At 34.2% G+C, this 25,679-nt stretch overlaps 2 protein-coding genes across 7 annotated transcripts in view; one reads left to right on the top strand and one right to left on the bottom strand.

Annotated features, from left to right (window-relative positions):
- Nucleotides 1-14,593, top strand: part of LOC143230754 (dachshund homolog 1-like) — a 118,941-nt gene extending 104,348 nt beyond the window's left edge. For 3 of the 6 annotated variants that reach the window (XM_076464870.1, XM_076464867.1, XM_076464868.1), the window contains 3 exons: nt 967-1,107; nt 6,193-6,273; nt 9,108-14,593. In XM_076464870.1, coding sequence (XP_076320985.1) covers nt 967-1,107; nt 6,193-6,273; nt 9,108-9,127 — 242 coding nt within the window. In that variant the 3' untranslated portion in view covers nt 9,128-14,593. Of the gene's footprint in view, nt 1-966; nt 1,108-3,070; nt 3,149-6,192; nt 6,274-9,107 lie in introns of all 6 variants that reach the window. The other 3 variants (XR_013016615.1, XR_013016616.1, XM_076464869.1) reach the window with 3 other exon arrangements.
- Nucleotides 1-25,679, bottom strand: part of LOC143230756 (uncharacterized) — a 187,598-nt gene that overhangs the window by 5,811 nt on the left and 156,108 nt on the right. Inside the window, exons 2-4 of the mRNA XM_076464872.1 lie at nt 23,474-23,606; nt 12,159-12,252; nt 7,759-7,843 (exon numbers count right to left, since the gene is read on the bottom strand). Coding sequence (XP_076320987.1) covers nt 7,759-7,843; nt 12,159-12,220 — 147 coding nt within the window. The 5' untranslated portion in view covers nt 12,221-12,252; nt 23,474-23,606. The remainder of the gene's footprint in view (nt 1-7,758; nt 7,844-12,158; nt 12,253-23,473; nt 23,607-25,679) is intronic.

Genomic DNA, 25,679 nt, shown 5'->3' with positions numbered 1-25,679 from the left:
TATCTTGTTGAAGAGATTCGTATCTGTTGGATATTTAAACCATTATTTCATAAAATTCTGCGTCGGTCTGCATATAAATGGCGAACTGCTAGAACGATTGTCACTAGATATGGAAGGCTCCCTATAACCTCCTGTGAGGTACATAGAAAGATCGGTGTTCGAATATCACCCCTGCGGTCCCTGTGTCTTCTCCATGTGTTGTATTTGCTTATAACTGGCGAATAGCTGGACCGATTGTCACCAAACTTTCTATGTGCGCTTAGCTAGTTATGTAAAGCGTAGACTGTACATTAACAACTTAACGGAGGGAACAAAATAACAACAGATTACACGCCACACTGTTAACGAGTCGATGAACTTGCGCACTGAAAATACATGGCAAGAAATGTACTGAAATAGAACATTCGCTTAGAGACGTCAGCATGAAATGAAATTATAAAAATATATAGAAAATAAAGTTTATATCAATAAATAGACTAAAATGGAATACAAGCATTAAACTATCAGCATTTCAGCCAAAGTAGATAGAAAAACCAGATGATAAGGTGAGACGTAAACAATAATGTGTCACACGTAAAACCGGATGATAAGACGAGACATTTTAAACAGAAATGTGTCACATGTAAAGCTGAATGACAAGACAAACAAGAATGTGTAACACGTGAAACCAAAACGAAAACTGCATCTGTTGGAGCTGCTCGTCTCTACTTGAGTGAATGAAATCGTTGTTTTCTATTAAGATATTCTTCGCTGGTACAGTGGTAAGTCTACGGATTTAAAAAGCTAAATCAAGGGTTCAATTTTCCCTCAGTAAGCTCAGTAGATAGCCCGATGTGGCTGTAAGAAAACACACACACATTCTATTAAGATCAATCGTTTAACGATTCATCAGACATGATTGGATTTTTTTTCATGAATATTTCTCCGAGAAAAATCTTTGCGTAACAAAATATTTGTTATTTTCAGTTATTTACCAGAAGCGGTTACGGAGAGAGAAAAGGTCTCGTAGAAAGGTTCAGGTACAGCTGGAAGTCGAGGCTAGGAAACGGACACACTACGAGGACGCTTTGCGTTCTTCCTCCGCCGAAACTCTGCGTTTATTGAACGGTAAGACAGAAACTCTAAGGATTAGGCGTAAAATGAGAGAAATAATTTGTCGGACTCTAAACCGAGTTTTGTTGTTTTACGTGCTACTTGGGGATTATTTGTTGTAAGTTATTCGCCATATGGCTCTCCATGAACACAGATACTGTGATCGTGTGTGAAAAATGTTTCGTCATGATTTTGTTTGAAATTTGTGTTTAGATTATTATGCCATATATGAAAAATATTACGAAATTTTACTCGCGGGAGAAACAATTAACTACTTTGTCCCTGTAAAATTATGCATCTAATTTATCCGATAGTCAAGTACGATTAAGTATCAGCTACGTTAAAATTTCACCCGAATATTTCTACCAGCTGATTTTAATACCTATTAGAAGCTCACGCATATAAACATACACTCAGTTCACCTGCCGTGTTACGGCCCGGCATCGCCAGGTGGGTTAAAGCGTTCGATTCGTAATCCGAGAGTCGCGGGTTCGAATCCTGGTCACACCAAACATGCTGGCCCTTTCAGCCGTGGGGGCGTTATAATGTGACGGTCAATCACACTATTCGTTGGTAAAAGAGTAGCCCAAGAGTTGGCGGCGGGTAGCGATAACTAGCCGCCTTCCCTCTAGTCTTACACTGCTAATTAGGGACGGCTAGCGCAGATAGCCCTCGAGTAGCTTTGCGCGAAATTCAAAACAACCAAACAAACCTTCTGTACTGATACGCTCGTGTATATGTTGTTGTTGTTGTTTTTATGTGCGTGTTTTCGTAGTTGTCGATTTGTTCCTTTCTTTTTTATTTGCCTGAAATTTTCTGTGTAATATTGTTTATGTATGGGGTGATTTATGAATATCTCAGCCAGAATGTGATTTTTAATTTCTGTGGTTCAACCGCTTAGGAGTGTAATGGCTCTTTCGAACAGCTTGTATTACTGATGATTGCTTCATGGCTTAGTGATGCTACAAAATCACTTGATTTATGCACCATGAGCACTTTGTTTTTTACCCGTTTGTGTCGCGACGCCCATCGAAGTAACATCTGCATGTGGAATCCATTCTTAATGTGAAGAAAGCTTATTTGATATCCTTTTAACAGTAGTACTAATGGGATTTCGCCTTGTCAGCTGGCAACTGCTAGGAAATGACCTGCATGCCTGACAACACACAAATGGGTTGACGTAAAGCGATTTTAGAAACCATGAAATAGCAGCCTGCCCTTCAAGTAAGCAAGCAGAGATGTCGGAATTTTGACGAACATACACGTATCGCTCTAAATAAAAAAATATAAATCTGTTTTATTTCTTCTCTTTTTAGTTACTTAATAGTAACATCAGATACAATATTTAATCACATGGTTATAAACTTTACTATTTTCTACTTTAAACCACTACCTATTTTACATATCATTCCAGTCTCTTCTTTTCGACGAGTTCAGTTTCAAAGTGACTGTATTACATCAGAGTAATAAAAATCTTAATGCTTAATAAATAATGCAATATTTTAAAGTTTATTAGATTAGGTTATGCGCGAGATATTTTGATGGATGTTTGAGTCCATCTCAGTTCCATGTTTGAAACCAGGCTTGTGTATGTTTAAAAGCAAAACCAAAAAAAAACTTCCACATATTTTTTTAGGTGGGCGTGAAGCTGGTTTCTAGTTTCGTTTTATTTTTTCACCCAAGATTAGTTTTCTGTTAACTTTCCTTTAGTATAACCAGTGTCTCAAACAAAAGCATACCCTTAACATGACTCGTGTATGTCTTTTCTTTACTGTTTTAGGGGTAATATATATATATATCTACGATGTGAGAAAAAATAGCCTAAATAATTAACTTTTAACATTTCATGTAACTACACTTTTTTTTTTCATTGAATCGATTTCTTTACTGACGTTAGTGAATTTTGTTCCATCGCCTGATAATTATTTATTAGAACGTTTAGATAAGTAATATTTCAATTGTTCCTCCTTTTGGTCAGTGGCTCGGTATTGGGGACGGTACCACGCTAGCTGGACTGCGCACTGACAAAGTGCAGCGACTGGACTCCATAATCAGGGTGAGGAAAGCCTGTGCTTTAGCCAGTGTTATGCTCATCTAGTGTGTAAATCAATCAGTCAATATACCTATAGTGATAATAAAAGAGTTAAAGAAAATAATCCCTTGTGGCGCATTCATAACGATAAGGCGGATGCCAAACTACCTTTTGAAATGTCATTGTATCTTTACGTCCACTTATTTTAATCTGTTTATTGTTTTATTCTGTTTTCATTTATCTGGCTTTGTCATATATTCCGCCGCAGTAGCTTCGTCTCAACAATACAGTGTATGATGTTACAGACATTGAGGTTTTAGGTACGTTATAGTGTTTCAGATCTATCTCTTATCTCACACAAGTCAGTGCCCGAGAGGACTTTCGGTCAATAGCAAAACTCGTCAGTTATGCTGGAGGAAGAAAAGCAAAGGATTCATGAAACGCTATATATATATATATATATTATAATGCTCCAAAAGTTAACGTTTTTATACCCAGAAAGCTGGCGAAACATTAGAAACCAATAAGCTGAAACTGTTTTTACTTGCCTCCTGTTTTGAATCCGAAATTGACAAATTAAGAGTGCGAAAAAATTGCACCTTACACGATCTTTACCACAAATTTTAGTCTTACTAGTTCCTGATGCTTCACCAACTTTCTGCTGTTAAACTGGAACTTTTTTAGCATTACATTGCATATATAAATTATGTTTTAGTATTATTGATTCATCTGGGAAATGATCTTCTCACATTCTGTTTACTGCTAGCCACCCTACTTATCGTTATTTTACGCACTAGATGTAACCCTCACTCGTGGAAACTCCCCCAAATCATTTTGTTTATTAAGTCCAATAAACCTCCTTCACTAATGAATTTACCGACTTATTAGTCTCACCAGTGTTTTCAGCAAGTTTTTATTTTTATTTTGCGTAAAGCTACACGAGGGCTATCTACGCTAGCCGTTCCTAATTTAGTGGTGTAAGGCAGCTAATCATCACCACCCACCGCCAACTCTTGAACTACTCTTTTACCAACAGATTCAGCGAGAAACTTGAGCATATTTTAGTTTCTCAGCTCCACTGTTTTATTTTTGAAAATAACCTCCTTATTTCTCAAGCTGGAAAGTGGTCTTCACTTTCTACCCTCGATTAACTACTCAGGTTGTTCGATGTTACCACTAATAATTTTAATACCAATCATCCAACTTGTTTTAGACTTTGAGAAATTATATGACGTCATTTAGCACCGTGGATTGATCTATACATTTTGCTCCATGAAATAATTTTATTACTTATATTCAAATTTTGACTTCTTGTTTTATTGGTCTTTGAACTGTCACATCACTAGGGAACATTTTATCTAGACCCTTCCACGTCTCTGAGGGTGTTCTACAAGGTACTGTTGTATCACTTGCACGTTGGATATCTTCTTCAAATTAGCTTCTCTGTCCACTGTTTTCGGTAATCATATGACACTGATATTTGCTGCTTGTCCTACCATAATCACATTTAATAGGCTCTTAATGGTTTTCTTCCATGACCTAAAATTTGACATTTTACACTAAACAGCTCTAAAACTAAAGCCATACTGTTTGATCCAAGACGTGGGATATTTAAGCCTTATCGGGATCTATGTCTCTTCACGATCATTTTTGATCATTTTCTTATTCAGTTTTCAGATTCTGTCAAATATGTTTGACTTTGACCAACATCTCATCTGGAAAACTAACTTTACTGCTTCAAAGTCATAATTGAAGTCACTATTATGCATGGCTGATTAACACCAACTGAAAATTGAATTATTTCCTATCTACTATACTGACAAAACCTTTGTTCATCCCTGTATGGTCATACAGCATTGATTTCAGCTTACTCTACGTATTAAGGTCGTCTAATGGTTATGGAATGTCATGCTCTCAGATTGACTTTCGAGTTCGTTTTCCCAGTTCCACCAAAGAACAATACAACTACCTTTTCACCATTTTACATTTACACAAACTTAGTGAATAATATACACAATTGTGCTTCATTAACAATAATATTATCTTAGCGGACTTGCTGAGTTTATAAGTTCACATTGGTAATACATTCGTTCAGTTCAACAAATCCTTACCATGTATTAGATATGTCTTACAGTGAATGAACCAAGTTGTGATGTTGTTCCAGTTTTTGTGATCCTACCACTGCTGTCCGCTTCCATTATTCCTACTTGTTTCTTCAGTATCTTCTCTTCTACACTGACTAAAGATGGTTTCACCTGACCATCCATACCTTAATAAATACTCCTACAATTTGGATGCTATTCCCGTTTAAGAGGAAGGCCCAAGCCTCTATTGTTCCATAAATTTCCTTACTGGGACCGGAATAAAATGACAAAACTAAATAATTGTTTTTTTTTTACTTTTTTAAATGTGATTTTTGTTTATGTTGTTGTTTACCAGAAGAGGGTAGAAAGCTAGTTCCTATTACAATATTATTAATATTAAGTCGTGCTGTATACCCATTTTTAGTATTTAATATTGCGTATCAGTGTATCTGTTTAGCAGTGCATGCAAGTATATGTGTTTATAGTGATGAACTATGAAACCTATCTATCTATATCTCCTTTAATAACACAGTTTATCAACAGAACAACCTATATGCTTTATCAACAGAACAACCTATATGCTTTATCAACAGAACGATCTGTATGATTTACCAACAGAATTATTTTTATGATTTACCAACAGAATTATTTTTATGATTTATCAACAGGAGTATCTATTATTTATCCACAGAATTATTTACAATATTTACCAACAGAACAATCTATATGGTTTATCAACATAACTACCATATGGTTTACCAACACAACTACCATATGGTTTACCAACACAACTATATTTCTATGATTTATCAACAGAACTGTTTGTACTATTTATCAACAGAACTATTTTTGTATGATTTATCAACGGAACAATCTATATGAATTACCAACAGAACTATTTGTATGATTTATGAACAAGACAATCTATATTATTTATCCACATAACTATTTATATGATTTATTGTAACTATTCTTGTCTTCCAGAGTCCATTGCTGAGGAACTGGAAAAAGAGAGATACAATCGAACTGAGAGTGACAGAAAAAATCAAGGTAATATTATACCTGGTTAGTACTAAAATTTATTTAAGTTTATTTTTCAAAATCAAGCATTCTAACGTTAAAGGTTCGATACCTCTCGGTGGACACAGGAGATAGCCGATGTGGCTTCGCTATGAAACACACACATATCTATAGAGGTATTTACCATATTCAAAACAGTTTGTATACCTAAAAACTTAACAGTAATTTTTATATGCTACAGTTTAGTCACGATGTTACAAAATCCTATTACATATAAAAAAAGTATGTTTTACTTTTGATACTTGATATCGAATTGTAATAATAATAAGTCAATGGGGAGAGAAGAAGAGAAAACAACAGAGAAACGAGCAACAGAATGATACTGGAAAATATTACAACACTATAAACAAAGAAGAGAATGTGAAGAAAGTGAAATAAGAAACAGCAATAGAGAAAAAATAAAATAACTTAGAGACATAAGAAAAGGACAGAAAAAAAACAAAACCGAAAAAAGAATAATTAAGACGAAATAACGAAACTGAGAAAAAGTAGAAGCGATAAAGACTGGACAGAAGACAAAAAAGATAAAGACTGGACAGTAGACAAAAAAGATAAAGACTGGACAGAAGACAAAAAAGATGAAGACTGGACAGTAGACAAAAAAGATAAAGACTGGACAGAAGACAAAAAGATAAAGACTGGACAGAAGACAAAAAAGATAAAGACTGGACAGTAGACAAAAAAGATAAAGACTGGACAGAAGACAAAAAGATAAAGACTGGACATAAGTAAAAAAAAAAAGACTGAACAGAAGACAAAAAAGATAATACTGGAAGAGACAAAAAGTGACATAAATAGAGGAAGATATATAATATACATAAAATGAGCTAGAGATAAGGAAAGACGTATAGTAAGAGAGAAAACAGGAAGAAGGTGGAGTGTGAACAAAAAAATAAGAGGCGACGTAAGAAAGAGAGAGAGAAAAAAAAAGAAGTGTGAATAACGAAACGTTTAAAAGTTAGATATTCTCCAAAAGGAGCAACAGCAGTTTAGATACGACAATTATTAGAGACGATCCACTGGCAGTAAAATTTGTAAGCCGTGTTTTGTGTATATTTTAGTTTCTGATGTTGTCTTTGTGCTGCAATTCGAACTGGTAAAAGGTCATAAAACAATACAAAAATTACTTATAACTCCAGAATATATTATTCTTTATTAAACGAAACGTGAGCTAACAAATATTCTTCTGGAATTATTTGCCATTTTTAATGTTGTGTCATTACGAATCTTGCTTAAGAAAAGATGAAAGTGTTTGGTTAATGTATTAGCTCTTTAGCCCAGTTGGTAGAAAATTAATTATCTTGGTGTGGGAGTCTTGGGTTCGATTCCGATGCTAGAAACATTCAAGAAGACTTTTCCTGTAGTATATATGTGTGTGTTTTTCTTATAGTAAAGCCACAACGGGCTATCTGCTGAGCCCACCGAGGGGAATCGAACCCCTAATTGTCGCTTGTAAATCCGTAGACTTACCGCTGTACTAATGAAGGGCTTCCTGCAGTAATAAGGTTTATTTGTGTGTTTATTTACTGGGATCGGAGTCGAATCCAGGACCTCTCTGTAAACGAAGAAAGATAAATGGTTAACCCTTAAAGTACCAATCGTAACCAGCTTTCTCTTAACAAATCAAATTACCACGTTTGTACAGAAATTTAAACGCGTAACTCGACGCGTGTATGAGTTACACCAATGAACACACCCACGTGCCTGTGTAGCACAGGTAATCAGTCATGACACTGGCTGTCAAAAATAAATTCTGCTATTGATTTTATACAATGCATTTTAGTTTTATAATGGGTCCCTAGAAGGTGTAGAAATGTTACCTACGGCAGGGTAGCTTCCCACATAGAGCTAATATCTATATAGAGTAGTTTGATGAAAAAGGCAGGAAAACAGTGGCCGCCACAGTATACACATTAATCATAACTTTGAAAACGTAAAACTTGAAAAATACCGCAGCACTCGATGTCTAGAGGGTAAGATAGTCTGACTTGTTATGTCCCAGTAAATGACTAACGACACGTATATGTTAGGAGATATATGTGAATGTATACATAGAACTTACAAGTTTAGAGTAATGTAGTCTTTATTCAGAAAACCTTAAATTGCATCTGACAGCAAAGTGTATAGTGTTACTGTTAGGAGGAAAGATAAGATGTTGCACATATTTTGGTGTGTGCTGACTTGTTTTAAAACGACATAAAATTATAGGATTTGCACTGAACGAAAGCTTCAATGCATACCTGAGAAAAAACAACAACAACTCTGAAACTTTAGTCTTTCACCGTCAATAACTTAACAGTTATGTGCAAATTAACCAACAGTTGCGTCTTTCTTTCTTCTTAGAATATAATAAAAAGAGACGATTTGGCTAGGCCTCTTTCAAACAGTCGTAGTCGGGCATAAACTATGTCCTCCCCAGTAGTTACGTCTGTTTTGATAATTAAATGAAGGAACATTGTATTTCTCTACAAAGGTCGTCCTCGCGTGTAAACGTGGTTGTAATGTTTAATCGGTTACATTTAATTATAACAAGAAATCGTGTCAAATGTCCTGATTAAATTAATTCTATATCTTCCGCAAAGAGAATGTATGAAATAAGACAGTTTGCTTCAGAAATTGTCTTACATTATTTTGTTCCTTGAAATGCAATTATCGAATGTAGTAAAGCTTGTTGTATTGAATAAGTGTCCTTAGGAAACATTGGATATACAAGTATAACAGAGTGTAATACATCGTGGCTATCACATGACATATAAATAATTTAAGGTTATATTAACGTATATTTCAAACTAATGTTTTCTTTAAACATTACTAAGCAGAATGCCAGATGTTGCTTTGAGAAGAAAACTTCGAGTATTCGCCATGTTGACCATTGTGTGTATAGAACTCCCACGTTTTACTGCGTCATCGCTTGGCAGTAAAGACTGGAACTACTGGAACCCTTTCAACGCAAGAAGTAAACGGAACGATTAGTGAAAAATATTGGGTAGAGCAAATTTTAACATGTTTATCATACGTTTATTGGGGTGAACATTACAGTTTTTGCTACACCCTGTTAGCTTCTTTATTTGTGCGTAGAGTAAGCGTGGTTTCATATGTCACAGCTAGCTTCTATATTATATATATTGTTGTGTATCTGGCAGAAGACCAGAAAATGCTGGATTATCGTTCGTTGGTCACATTCTCTGATGTTTGAACGTACTACATGTAGAACTGTAAAATGTACTTGTCATACTTCCTGGCTAATAATAGTTTTCATTATGTTGCTATGGAATGAAGGGTTTACAAGATAGAGCCATTTACCAATAGCTGTACTTTAAAATTATAAAAACGAAAAAACTAGATTCTGTGAAATAACAGAACTGTGAAATCGATCCTTTTGCTGTTATTGGTTGATTATGCTACTTATACAAGAACACTGACGAATTATATATCACGCGTTGTTGGAGAATGATTGCTCTTAGCCTATCCTATTAAAGAAATGGAGGCTAGAAAAAATATGTAAGTGAGCAGATGTGTTACTCGTTAATGTTCCTCAAAAGGTTAATAAACAGGAAAATTACTAGCATCTCTGAAATAACAAACATTTGTTATTTCAAGAATTGTAAAATAATAATTAGATGTCATATCTCTCTGCTCTGTTGATCACGTGAAACTAATTTAATTTACTCTGTAAATATACTGCGTTGTAACTAGTTACATAAAAGAGACTCCATTTCAAGGTCTTTCCTTATTTCACATAAAATAAACTTTGTTAGTGTCACTTCTCACCTGTAATAAATTGTATGTTATTCCTTTTGACAATATTCTTGTAAGAACTTTTATATCACCATGTTAACATATTTAACCTAAACAAAACTATTTAATTACCTTTCCTTGTACTAGTAAAATAAACTCCATGTCGCCATTTTTCTATATCTGGCAGAAGCTGAAACACCCGTCAACTGACGGGAAATATTTAAACTTATTTAAAATAATACAAGTTTATCAGCAATCATATATTTCAAGGTAATAACTTGAACACAAATTTTATCTTAAAAGTTTAGAATTATAACAAAGCTTCTTAATAAACAATCTTTGTAGCTTGTTTTACTTCTAGGAAGAAATAAAAACTCTGAGGTGATCCCACCCTATACCTTACCGGTCATGAGAAAATTGTGGCTGTTTGAGAAACAGTCCAGTAGCTTCCATTCATACTTTGACCCTGAACTCCTTTAGAATGTTCAACATTGTCTAAAGCTTCAACTGTCAAGATTGTTTGAGATTAACTGAATAGGTTAGGAGTAATTAGCCAACAGGTTTACAAAACAGATAAAAGGTTAAGTTTAATTTTGACCCCCTTAGGACATTTCATAGTATTTATATACAAATTTTGGTTGATATTGTCCCAATAAGCTCGGGGGAGTTAGGGTGCAAAGAAACACACAGTTCATCTATATATATATATAAAGAGAGAGACAAAAGAAACTTCGCATCTCCACTTTCTACCTTAAAATCTCTATACCATTATCCTTTCTCATTTCATGCAAAATACAGTCTGTATTCCACTTATCCTTACTGGACATAAATAAACTTTGAATAACTACTTTTCACCTATAAACTCTACATAACCACCTTTCCTCATTTCATGTAGAAAAAACTTCCATATCACCACTTTCCTAGTTTCACATAAAAGAAGCTTTATGTCCTCACCTTTCCTTATTAACATTTTTTTAAATTCTATACTGATGTAATTTTTAGGGATGTATTGAGTCTGTAATACAACCATCACAAACATTTAGTACATAGATTTAAAGTTGAAATGTTACAAAATAAAATACAAAATGAAAGAATCCCAATATCACAAACTGAAAACATTAACAAAATTGTAAATAGAAAACATCAGTCAAGCTCTAGTACATATATGTGTGTGTGTGTGTTTATACTATGCTAGATATGGATGAATTTCTTTATGTTTATATTTTGCACATTACCCAAATATTTGGTATAAATTTAGGGCGTTACAGAAAGGTGGTGAAATGGAACTTAGCTTTAAATATTTATGTTAGCTTTGGAACTGTACAGTATAGCCAAATATAAATTGTTAAAATAGAGTCTTGTGCGTTATAGAACCCTTATTTGGTGATTTCAAAATCATCCTTATAAAAATTCTAAGATCAACTGAATTCTTTACAGAAATGGAATAAGAATCATTTTAAATTGCTTTTTGTCTTGTGGTATTTTGTACTGGGGTATAATGTTATGACTGATTCGTAGTAGGAAACTCATGGATATAGAGAAAAGAAAATATGTACTTTGTATTAAGGTTTGGGGAAGTTTAGGTTTCCCCATTCGTGTATTATTTGTGAGCTTTATTTTATTTCTTGTAAGGAAAACGTCATGTTTGTTTTAAGTTTTTGGTTTACAGTTTCTTAAAATAGTTTGGTATGAGTATTTTAACGAAAAGTTGTGGTTGAATCAAAAGATTTTTGGGATTGCATGTTTTCTCAAAAAGTAAAAATAATAGTAGTCTAATTAGAACGTCGTTTTAGTGAAAACAAGAAGAAGGAAACTGACACAAATCAAGTATTCAGTGTTTCAGCCGCATCCATTGTTTTTGAAATAAGAGTTTGATCACCTGTTAGGTAAAAATAGATTTATCAAACCGTTTTCCGAATCGTAGTCATTCCTTTCGGTGAAATAAATTCCCTTACCTCACGTTACATGAACGTGACAAGATCCAATCGAGCTGTGGCGTAAAGATTCCCTAACCGGACTCGCATCATTCATCACTGTCAAGGTTTTTGCTTTCAAAAATGCAGAAAAACACTCAGGCCTTAAGTATATTGATAAAGTGTAATCATGCACATGATTATAACCTCCATACATACCGTTCAAGGGAGTTTTCTAAACTTTCCCTGTCTTTTGAGATACAGCACCCTCTCGCGGTCATGTGACTAGCATACCGTAGAATTTAATTTAACCCTAAAGGCAAAAATAAATAAATAAATAAGACAAAAGAAGGATATAAAGTAAAAATTGACGTACTTGTTGAAATAACTAATTCCAAAGTTTTACAAATATGTATAACTTTTTTTCATAAGGGAAACAAGAGTAAAACGCCTCTATTTAACTCTATTCTGAGAATTTCAATCGGCTTCAGCTCTTATTTAATTTTTAAAATCTGTATTTGTATTTATGGCAAAGCTACTAAAGCTTCTAGCCGCCGTCCATGATTTTGAAATACTGACCACAGGGAAAGCAGCCAATCAGCAGCACCCCACCACCCATCACACATATCAAGGGATTGACTGTCACGCTTACAACGCAGCCACACCTTAAAGTGCGGGGAATATTTTGCGATATCGCATAAGTTTCGAAATCTATAGTTTATCAATGGGCTAACCTTCACCCTTCAAAATTTAACTTTTGAACAATCCATCCACTTTACATTATAAAATGATTCAGAACCTGTCTAGCAACATGCACCCCCATATTTAGCGGTGTTATTAATTTTACGTTCTGGTAGATTTAAAAAAAAAAAATACCATTTAACACCTTGGGGGAAAAAAAACGTTTCGTTTCTGTGTTGTAGAGATCAGAATGAGACACGATATACATTTATCAGCTACGCAATAAATCTAATACGTTTCGGCAGAACAGTTAGTCATATTATGTATGTGATCAGGTCTTTGTAGTTTAATTCTTTATTTAGTGAAACACTAGAGGTCACCCTTTTCGCTGTGAGGGTAAAGTACGAAGTTGGTTGTAATTATGAAGAAAAAGTTGTCGGTTGATGACATGATAGCGAGATCGTAATTTTGGGCAGTATGTATATACATGTTATCTGCTATCGCTTCAAATCGTGTTTATAAGTGCTCATATCCCTGCACTACAAGTTGGTGATCCTACTGTACATAATAAGCTAATGGTGAGAAATATGTGCATCAGATAATGTGTAATATAGCATGCTTATTGTGGGTTCGACAGTGTTGGTTAGGCATAGTTTCTTAGTTTTTGTGCCAAAATATGTTTTCATTGGTTTAGCTCAATGTTTTAATGGTTTTGCAATTCACTTTGTTTTTGATATTTTAAAATCAGGATTGTTTTGTTTAAAAAGTAACTAAAACTACCGCCAACAAATGGCAAATGTTTTTGTTTAATTTTTTTGTGCCAGATTTAGTCGAAGCTCACGGTTTATGTTTCGTAGTCTGCCAAATACTGTGTAAAAACCTTAGAGACGTTTAGTTATGATTCAGTGTTCAAGTCGATTATCATACGGTTTCGTTTTAAAGTACAGATGCATGTGATGTTACAATTTTGTACTATTGACACTTGTGTTTTGTATAAAGGAACATTTTACTGATTGTATTTAGGGAACTATGGTCATGGAATTCAATATTATGTTTTTTTAAGTAAATGAAAAAAATAAACACGATACTTGAACCATTCCAAAATTTTTCATTTTTCACGATAATGCACAAAATCTACTAGTAGTGTTTCAAAACTGAGGTACAGTGAATGCAGTTTTCTGATTGCACGCATAGCAACAGTGACTATTCAGTGTTACTACGACCCTCAAAGTTTGTTGTTAAGACTTATAATGACGTATCTATTTGAATGAATTAATTCCTATAGGCGGGTTTGAATTTTTCATTAAAAGTGTGTTAGAATCGACATACGGGGAGATGTAAAAATCCCAGTTAAGCACGAGCTACACTTTTCCATATTTGATACGGCAACCACGCCCTGAAGACACACCCGTATAACTGATAATGTTTCAGGATCTGATATCACAACCATCACGAAAAAGTCTGTAACTTTAGATGTAGATAAAAGACAGTCAGCCAGTCACTTTACTAACAATAGCATTAAAATGTCACAGGTGACGTTTTCACTGGTACCTGAGGAAGTGTTAATAATAGTAATACATATTTCCTGTAACCATGGTAGTGCATATTCTAGTTTTCAGCTCTTATTGTCTTGCATCCATTTCTTAACAAGAAATATATTGCTAATCGAGAAAAAAAATTAACCCATTAATAAAATGTTTAAAAGAAGATTTTGATTAACTTTACGGGTTTTCATTTTTACTTTTCAAACTCAAATGAGAATAATTTGTTTCAACTCAGTTCACTATTTTTTTAAGAATCAATGGATATTGACCTCCCATAATGATGTATTGAAAAGTTTTTTGTTTTTTAAATTAGACAAAATGCGACAAATGTTAAGTTCCAATGATATAGTCCCAATCTGTTTTACTCTAAGTGTGCATTTTTGTAATGTTAGGTGCCTTTTGACCTGATTAAAAAATTACGCATATGAAGTTTTGTAGTGTTTTATTTTATACTTGAACACACCCTATTTATTCATATCAACGTAATAGAATTAACTTATAAACTCTATAAGTTAATACAAATCTTTATCATGAAATATACTATGGTGAAATAACTACTTCATACACACACAAAAAATGTATAAACACATATCTATGTTTATACGTGTATATATATATATATATTATGTTTGTTATAACCTAAAAACAAGCCAAAACAAAAATAAATTTAAAAAATAAACAAAAAACGTTGGACTAATTGAAAAGATCCCAGGGTACAAATGTAATGTGGGATTATAAAATGTACACTAGGTTTGGGAGGTGAATGAGGAGGTAGGACCCATATTGCGGTGGGGATACATCTCTTATCAGTCTTAACTTCCATTTGCCAGTCCTCACATAAAAAAATAAAATGAAGATATAGAAATAGAAGTCAGGAGAGCGAGATGTGGGTGCTCAAGCCCACAACGTCCCACCTCCATATCACCCTTTACTGCCTACAGACAGTTGTGGGAAGGTGACTGCTCTCCAAAGTAAAGAATAAATATATATATATATATATATACATACAAGGGTAAAAGTTGACAATACTTATCTTTTGCAACTTATGGATAAAGGATTTTAGTTCAAAAATTAATAGTATACTTTTCAATATAACAGTTATTTTAGGATTATATATAAACATTTTTTAAAATAATTTTATTTTAATAAACACACGTAAATTTTCTGATTTTACTAAATGATTAATTAAATAACTAAAGTAGCGTATGCTCGATCCAGTAGTGAAGAAATTAAAAATGTCAGTCTTTATGTTCGAGGAATTCCAATGTCTGCCACTTAGGAAGATAAACATCAAGTTTTTAGTGAATATGGACAGATCATCCAGTACAGAATACTGAATGATAACATTGAAAATAAAAATAAAGATGTTGAATTTGTTTTGTGTAATCTTCGGGAACAAGCAGGAAAGGCAGAATATTTATTTTCGTGTCTTCATCAAAACTATAAATTAGATAATTTTATTATGATCATGCAACGATACCTTGTTACATGTTGTCATATAAATAAACTCTTTGAGCGGCCCGTAGTTAGTGTTAAAATCCTTTTTGTATGATAATTGTAAATTTATAAAAAAAATTTAATATCTCTAAATATGAATAACAAAACAAAAAATTCAGTTATTTCCCTTAAGTCAAAGTCAACAAATCTGTAATAAAGTACAGGCTCTATTAAAGTATTTTTAAGATATAAAATATCTAAGTTTATGAAAATTATGTCTCAGATTCTAGGATAATGTAAAGTGAACTTTAGACATATATAAAATGAAGTGTATTATAAGTTCGTTTGTTTTGTCGAAGTTAAGTATAATGATGCACAATGGGTTATCTGTTTTCTAACCACCATGTGTATGGAAACCTGTTTCCAAACGTTGTCGGCCCGGCATGGCCAAGCGTGTTAAGGCGTGCGGCTCGTAATCTGAGGGTCGCAGGTTCGCATCCCGATCGCGCCAAACATGCTCGCCCTCCCAGCTGTGGGGGCGTTGTAATGTTATGGTTAATCCCACTATTCATTGGTAAAAGAGTAGCCCAAGAGTTGGCGGTGGGTGGTGATGACTAGCTGCCTTCCCTCTAGTCTTATACTGCTAAATTAGGGACGGCTAGCACAGATAGCCCTCGAGTAGCTTTGTGCGAAATTCCAAAAAAACAAACAAACAAACAAACCAAACGTTGTAAGTCCGCAGACATAATACTATGCTACTGGGTTGGGGGGCGTAGAATATTATACATTCTCTAAAACATTTATAACATTAAAAGTGATCAGGCAACATTAATTTTTCTCTGCTACCAAATGAGAAAATAAAACAATTCCTGAGTAATTTAATGTTTATTCTAAAACCCATGCTGAAAATTCCCAATAACCGTAGTTTTCGAATTATGATAGAAATATTCAAAATATTATTAGAAATGTTGATTTGATAGAGAAAAGACATCAATCACATCACTTCGCTATTCTTGTATGGTCAGATGAGGTGGTTTACGTTCAGGTGTTACAGGAATAGAATTACCAGATAAAAAATATTTAGTGCCTTCTTCACAGGATTACTCTTCTGTTTTACAATTTGCTGGTTGATGTGGCATTGGAAGACCATCCCTATGAGGTGCTGGTTTCATTGGATTATCTGTGATCAGATAATCTGTTGTCTAATTTTGCGTGAATATCCATAAACATTAGTCATGCAAAAATAGCTATCAGTTAGAAGATCATTAGATAAATGATATATCATGGAAACTGTAAATTACATAACTTGCTCTCTTCTTATTTAGCCACTGTGTCAAGCCAGATGTACAATCTGTATAACACACATCTGGCACCCATTGTTGTTTCTTGACCATCCGTTTTACATTCAAAATATTGGTAGTAAACTATCTTCACCTTGTGTGCAGTATTTTCCCTTCGTGAAACTGTAATATTTTTCCACAAATGTAGCAGAAACTGTTTGGGTGATTTTTGCACTTTCGGACTATACATAAAATGAAAGCAACCAGTATTTCAAATGATTTTCTATAAAGTACAAAATAATTTATGTTTACGGAACTATAAGTTAAAAGGTTAAAAAACACAGTTTTTTAAAGAAATTGATAATATAACATGTATGGTGTGACGAAGAAGGTCGCACTTTGTTTTCATTGCACGGAGTGAGTCGAAGTGACCAACTGAGTGAGTGAAAGGCATCTGACTCCGCTCCTTTCATGCTCAGTCGAGAACATCTCGAATTTTCCAGTGAAATGAACACGTAAGGGTTACGTGATTTCAAGGCAAAGCATGTGAGCGTAAGAATAAAGCAAAAGTGGTGCAATTCACTATAACTATGTAGAGAACAAATAACATATCAAGAAATTATATGACAATACAATACAGTTAAAGATTAAGTTATCAAACAATGAACACCTGTTGTCCATTAAGCTGTCTAACTAAGATTACTTTCACAGCATACATCTATTGTATTGAGGTGATTGCATGGTATTCACATAATGTTGCCCCTCGCTGGTACAGAGGTAAGTCTTCGAATTGATAATGCTAAAATGCGATTCTCTTCGGTGGGGTCAGCAGATAGCCCTATATGGCTTTGCTATAAGAAAACACAAACAATTCACATAATGTTGATAAAATATAGAGATATTAAAATTTATCCAAATTTATAGGCAATAAAACAAATTCTGTATACATTTTTAGAATTAAAACAATAGGAGTAATTTGATTATTCTGTTGTTAGAAATATAAACTTCTATTTTATGGTCACAATTAAAGATATAAAATGTTATATCCGTCTCGTGTGAAATTATCTGTGTATATTTATGACACATAGCTCAAAGAAAAAAAGGTGAAATATCAAACACCCATTAATTGAAAAAAAATAGCAAGCTTAGTAACCAACAACGTAGAAACACCACCGGTTCAAATAGCAAGCTTAGTAACCAACAACGTAGAAACACCACCCGTCCAAATAGCAAGCTTAGTAACCAACAACGTAGAAACACCACCCGTTCAAATAGCAAGCTTAGTAACCAACAACGTAGAAACACCACCGGTTCAAAAAGCAAGCTTAGCAACCAACAACGTAGAAACACCACCGGTTCAAATAGCAAGCTCAGTAACCAACAACGTAGAAACACCACCGGTTCAAATAGCAAGCCTAGTAGTCAACAACGTAGAAACACCACCGATTCAAATAGCAAGCTTAGTAACCAACAACGTAGAAACACCACCGGTTCAAAAAAGCAAGCTTAGCAACCAACAACGTAGAAACACCACCGGTTCAAATAGCAAGCTCAGTAACCAACAACGTAGAAACACCACCGGTTCAAATAGCAAGCTTAGCAACCAACAACGTAGAAACACCACCGGTTCAAAAAGCAAGCTTAGTAACCAACAACGTAGAAACACCACCGGTTCAAAAAGCAAGCTTAGTAACCAACAACGTAGAAACACCACCGGTTCAAAAAGCAAGCTTAGCAACCAACAACGTAGAAACACCACCGGTTCAAATAGCAAGCTTAGTAACCAACAACGTAGAAACACCACCGGTTCAAATAGCAAGCTCAGTAACCAACAACGTAGAAACACCACCGGTTCAAAAAGCAAGCTTAGCAACCAACAACGTAGAAACACCACCGGTTCAAATAGCAAGCTCAGTAACCAACAACGTAGAAACACCACCGGTTCAAATAGCAAGCCTAGTAACCAACAACGTAGAAACACCACCGGTTCAAATAGCAAGCTCAGTAACCAACAACGTAGAAACACCACCGGTTCAAATAGCAAGCTCAGTAACCAACAACGTAGAAACACCACCGGTTCAAATAGCAAGCCTAGTAACCAACAACGTAGAAACACCACCGGTTCAAATAGCAAGCCTAGTAACCAACAACGTAGAAACACCACCAGAACGAAGAAAATCCGACGTGACAGAGAAACGAAGTATAAAGAATGAAGAACCACCCATAAAGGTAAATTCCTAGATAATGTTTACTGGTCTATATTCAAAGCTCTGAGGTTATACCAGTAGATAGTTTACAGCTCGTGAAGGGTCCGATAGGTAATACGGTTTGGTTGGTAGTTTGTTTGTTTGTTTTTGAATTTCGCACAAAGCTACTCGAGGGGTATCTGTGCTAGCCGTCCCTAATTTAGCAGTGTGAGACTAAAGGGAAGGCAGCTAGTCGTCACCACCCACCGCCATATCTTGGGCTACTCTTTTACCAACGAATAGTGGGATTGATCGTCACATTATAACGCCCCCACGGCTGAAAGAGCGAGCATGTTTGGCGCGACAGGGATGCGAACCCTCGACCCTCAGATTACGAGTCGCACGCCTTAACACGCTTGGCCATGCCGGGCCTTGGTAGGTAGTACAATATATGAATAGTTCGGTAAGTGGTACGAAAATATAAACGGTACAGTAAATGGCAGAATAATGTACACACTTCGGTAAGTAGTACTATAATGTGAAAGGTTTTGTAACTTGTTCAGCGATACGAACTTTTTTCTGACATTTGATTTTAAACTCATTTTATGAATAAGTAGTTAAATTATTTCGCGGAAATTTTTGAATGAACAGTTGTTTAACAAATGACTGTTATGTAGCTTTTAGTTTAAACTATTTATTAAGAAATAAAGTAACATAGTTTTCATTGGGAATAGTTTTCAAAAGTGGAGTTTCAATGCGCATCAAGAGCTTCTAGTTTGTTTGTTTGTTTGTTTTTTGAATTTCGCGCAAAGCTACACGAGGGCTATCTGCGCTAGTAGACCCTAATTTAGCAGTATAAGACTAGAGGAAAGGTAGCTAGTCATCACCACCAACTCTTGGGCTACTCTTTTACCAACGAATAGTAGGACTGACCGTCACATTATAATGCCCCCACGGCTGAAAGGGCGAGCATGTTTGGTGCGACGTGGATTCGAACCCGCGACTCTCAGATTAAGAGTTGAGTGCCCTAACGACCTGACAATGCCGGGCCTTCTAGTTGGAACAAATAGCAAAAAGCGGTTACTATCAATACGCGTGCGCACGGAACTTCTGAAATCTGTAACACTTGTTTAAAAATAACAAATGGACTAATTTCATTGATCTAAATTATGCATGGTTTTATTTTCGAGACCATGGAGAAAGTCAGATCGAATCTTTCCAATTATCATAAGGTAACTAAAACTCTGATGCCTGGAATTGTCCACCACGCCCTATGCATAATAGTACCTAATGGAGCAGCGGGGTGTGCCTTCGTAGCACAGAATAGATATACATAAAATATTACCCAGAATTATATGTAAGGAAAAGAGCACATAACCCCAACAATATCAAACAAGAATAATAAACTGTTTTATTATGCTCGACGGTCCAGCCCCTTGGGGTAAGGGAAAACGTCAGTCCGAACCCTATCATAATCTCTTGAAGGTATATCAACGTCACAACTTCACGTAGACCAGCACCTATTAGCTACCTTCTGTAGACTTTTGTTTTAAAGAGAATAAAGGCCAGGAAGAGCCAAACATTTGAATTTGATTGGACGTGGATGAGAGACCACACCACAGAATGATTGTTATGGGCGTCATTCCTTTTTCAGGTAGGTATAATAAAGAGCGTTAAGTCAACCCCTTTTCGTGTACAGATAATAAAGAAAGTTAGATGTGACTTTAATCGAACTTAAAATATAAACATTAATAATAATAGTTATAAAGGCAGAGTCAATAACTTTAACATTGGCCAATCAGTTCGCGGTTGCTTCTAAAATGTGCTATAAGGCTGTACTTGCTTCTAATGGGATGGGTTCCAAAATGTTTCTCTTTGCGAGTTTTAACTATATAAATCAAATGTACGTTTTGAAACCATATATTGCCTACTGGGGTTGTTACTGTTGGAAAGGCTGTAAGTTTATTTAAAACAAAATGTTTAATTAACAAATAAATACTCCAAAATAATGTGAGGTCACGTAGAGCTAGCTATTTTTATTCTGAAATAGGAAGAACAAACATCAAACCTGACATGCACCCTGAGGGTCCCTCGGATATTAATATGGAGTTGGTAGCGTTCGGACTTCTCATTCCCGGGGGCTTACATATATCTTTCCCTTACATGTATATATTTTGCTATTACTAAAGTTACTTTTGCCTCCCTGCTGTGTCCACAAAAGGTCCCAAATCCTCAATTGTAGTGTTTCAAATCCGAATACCAACCTCTGTCCCGTTGGGAAATCTTTATCTTGCGTTAAAGCGGTATTTCAGCTAGTATTTAGTTATTCTTTTATGTTATTATAGAATTGTTACATATTATATTTAATCCTGGACGAGCCCTCAATTTATTATGTTACGTATTCTACTTATTAAGATTTCAAATAGCCGGAAATTTTAATTTTAATTTATAAGTTAATTGAATGTCAATACGTTTCAAATTTATGATATTTGTCAACAAGACTGATACACACAATTTTTATTCTCAACAAAAATATATTTTAATATTGAAACAGCAATACAATTTATAATAACGGTTATTACAAATAGTAATAAAAATATTTGTAAATAATTTTATATTTTATAAGCAAATTAATTCTCATTTGATATTGTTACACCTCCCCTAAACTAACAGTCTCTTCTTGAATGGTCTCACACTGAGTGCAAGGTGACTTTTTTCGGTGAAGATAATTAATGTCTTCATAAAAGTAATAACGTCTGAAGTAATTCACTGAAGTTGAACTGTTTGTATTGTTCGAAGTCTATAAACATTCCTGTTTAAATTTTGTACTTTTTCGATTAATAAGCGTTAATTACAATAATAGCTTCCGAGGGCTATAGTATAGTGATTGTAGCTGATGAGTAATAATAATACTGTCTCTTGACGCATTGGCTTATATAGTTTAAAGCTAGATTCTAGAACGTTGAACAATGTTTGAAAACACGCTAGATTTTCGTAAACATTATTGCTGATTCTTACTCTTAATACATATTATACTGAAATAAATGTAGGTTTTAAACTAAGCGTATAACAGTGAACCTTTTACAGAATTTACCAGATCATATTAAAGATAAACCTTTTGTGTTTGACTAATAAAAGTAAATTTATTTGTGTCACGAAGAAAAAAAATTTAATGAAATAAATACTATTTTCTTTAAAGAGAAATTACCTACAGGTCTTCTTGGCAATTGTTAAGCGACAAAGAAGGTAATCACCATAGGTATATAATTTATTATTTTGTGATTTCAGAAATTAATAGCTTGTTTAGTCTAAAAATCTTATAGTGACTTGTGTCCAGTAGTGTTATGCTAATGTTTATAGTGCCGGAGCCCTGCAAGAATTTCTCAGTCGTGTGATGTCATCGTAAGGGTAAATATATGAAAGAATAATTTCAATTTTTTGCAGCCCATTTTCAATAAAGCAAATATACTCACCACAAATTATTTGAAGTTACCTAGATTAAAACCAAATGGAATGTGCATATAGTAGCGAGAAAAAAAATCGAACTCAACTTTCTCTAAATTAAGCAGTAAGGCAAAAAAAAAGTATAACTGTGTGCTGAACAAAAATAAAAATCACTAACCTTAAAACAAGGTGTAAATTAAATAACTTTTTTATTCATATTTTCAGTTTTTTCAAGTGTTGAGACTCAGCTACAACTTCAGATGCACGAGCGGTTCTCCGGTGCCCTCTGGCAGCACTGTTTGTGTCCAAAGATAATTTTCACACGAAAAAAAATAAGATAAAAGACACCAACCTGGTAAAAACAAGAGAGACTCTTCAATAGCCGTGGCATTTTAAATTCTTTTAAACAAGATTAGAATAATTTAATCTGGGAGACCTTTTCCCCTCCATTTTATCAGCTATATTTTTGTGCGCCAGCAATGCCAAGCTTGGAGCAGACGTATACCCCATTCGATTTTATAACTCATCAAACTCTCTACAAGTCTATCCTTAAATTGAAATTCTTTCGGACAGGAAGTAAGCAGAATAATCTGGGAGACTTCAGCTTGGTCAAAAATATCAGTTAAAAAAGTTCACATCCCCAGTCCAAAACTGTAATTAAAGCTCGAATCGTCAAGATATGACAAAGCTGTGAATTAAAAGCTTGAACTTGAACACCTTGCTTATATCATATGAAATTTTAACGTAATCCTGTTCTTATAATATTATACGTTATAGTAATCCTAACTTAAACATACAACTAAAGAGTAGAATTTATGAAGTTCTGAATATTTCTAACTCACCATATGGTAACCTAATTTGATTATATTACAGATTTCTTCTCGCAAAAAGCAAAATTTAAAATATAATAAAGTTGAGTTCATAATGGCTCAAAAAACCCATAAATATAACATACACATCACCTTTATACGAAGCTTAACTGTATTTCTATGGTTTGTTGATCCAAACTGTGCTGATCTGCAGTCCACAGAAGAGAGTATAGCCAATCAAAGAATGCTTTAGGCGCTACATCACAGATTATGTGTCCAGTGTTACCTTTGGTGAAATGAAAAACAAATTTGTAATATAATCATAAAAATGAGAATATTTTGGGCATGAAAGAGTTTTTATGTTAAGAATTTTAGAAAATGTAAAATTCATAGGCTAAGATTTTATATTTTTAATTAACTTACGTCAGAGTTACTACAGCGTGCTGCTTAAAGTTAAAGTTATGGATTTGTAATTACTCCAATGACTTAGTTCACTTAGGCATGATATTTGTTATGTTCTCATGTACAACTTCAAAGTATAAACTCAATGACTGTATTTTCTTTTCGTCCATAATTTTTCTATGACCTTGTACAAACCACGTGCATTCTACAAGTCTAGAAGTCTGCCACTGAGGCTGTAATCTAAAAACCATTGAAAGGGATATTATAAATTGGTAATTAATTAGCAGCTAGCTACACATATATCAATATAGACTCCAAGTCTGATGAGTTGAAATGTACGAGTGTGTGAAGCGCCCTCTAAGGGGTAAGTTGTTGTAGTGTTTTGTATATACAAATTCCATCAAGTTTATTTTGAACAACTAATATAACAAAGGTGTCAAGTGAAAGATGCGTTCTAATTAGTTTTTGTTGTTTTTTTCTGACGAGTGCCAACCAAGTTAGGTGACACGTTATATAAAGGAGCGTTGCGCATGCGTTCTTCGATTTACCTGCCATTTCTGAAAAGGCTGGAAGATTTCATTAAACATAAAACACCAACAATCAACAAACGAGTCCAACACACAAAGTAGAAACACTAACAATGAAGGTAACAGAGAATTAGCAATAGCAATTAACAAATATAATCACAAACTTCCTTCGAGAATATAGTAAAACAAATAACAAGACAGATATTATAGTAAAACAAATAACAAGACAGACATTATAGTAAAACAAATAACAAGACAGACATTATAGTAAAACAAATAACAAGACAGATATTATAGTAAAACAAGACAGATATTATAGTAAAACAAATAACAAGACAAATATTATAATAAAACAAATAACAAGACAGACATTACAGTAAAACAAATAACAAGACAGACATTATAGTAAAACAAATAACAAGACAGACAGTAAAACAAATATAGACATTATAGTAAAACAAATAACAAGACAGACATTATATAAACAAATAACAAGACAGTAAAACAAATAATAAGACAGACATTATAGTAAAACAAATAACGAGACAGACATTATAGTAAAACAAATAACAAGACAGATATTATAGTAAAACAAATAACAAGACAGACATTATAGTAAAACAAATAACAAGACAGACATTATAGTAAAACAAATAACAAGACAGACATTATAGAAATGATAACACTATGTAACACAAATTTTATTCCTGGATAGTATGTGTTATTTTTTCATTGCTTATGTTATAAAAGCACAGAAAATGGCCATTATTCCCTTCAAACTTTGCTTTTGTGACCTGGATAATGAAATTTAGAAATTAATTTATTTTCTAAGTAAAAACGGACAAATTTGCACATTTTCATTTACATAAGGTCTGAATAAAACAACATATGAATCAAGATTTACATGTATTTATGCTAAAGTTATATAAAAATGAACAAAAATATTTAGAAGTGAGTAGTTTTTCGAGATTTGCTACTGTAAGATAAATCACTTTATATAGTATTCCATCATGTTTTCGTTATACGCTCCTTGATAGCAGCGTTCAAAGTCCAGTATATCTTGGTGGAAGCGCTCGCCTTGCTCCTCTGAGTATGCTCCCATGTTCTTCTTGAATTTATCAAGATGAGCGTCAAGGATATGGACTTTCAGGGACATCCTGCAGCCCATTTTGCCGTAGTTCTTCACAAGAGCCTTAACCAGTTCTACATAATTTTCGGTCTTGTGATTGCTCAAGAAGCCCCGAACCACTACGACAAAGCTGCCTCGAGCTTTTATTTCCCTTCCTACTGAGCTTCTTGAGGAATCTTGTGCACTCCAGGATCGTCTTTATTTGTGGTCCAACGAAGACACCAGCTTTGACCTTTGCCTCAGACAGCTTAGGGAAAAAGTCTCGAAAGTACTTGAAGGCTGCAGATTCTTTATCATAAGC

This window comes from Tachypleus tridentatus, chromosome 10, assembly GCF_004210375.1.
Source record: "Tachypleus tridentatus isolate NWPU-2018 chromosome 10, ASM421037v1, whole genome shotgun sequence".
Lineage (NCBI taxonomy): Eukaryota > Metazoa > Arthropoda > Merostomata > Xiphosura > Limulidae > Tachypleus > Tachypleus tridentatus.
The sequence above is the reverse complement of the archived record's forward strand: the minus strand, read 5'-3'. Positions and strand labels throughout refer to the sequence as shown.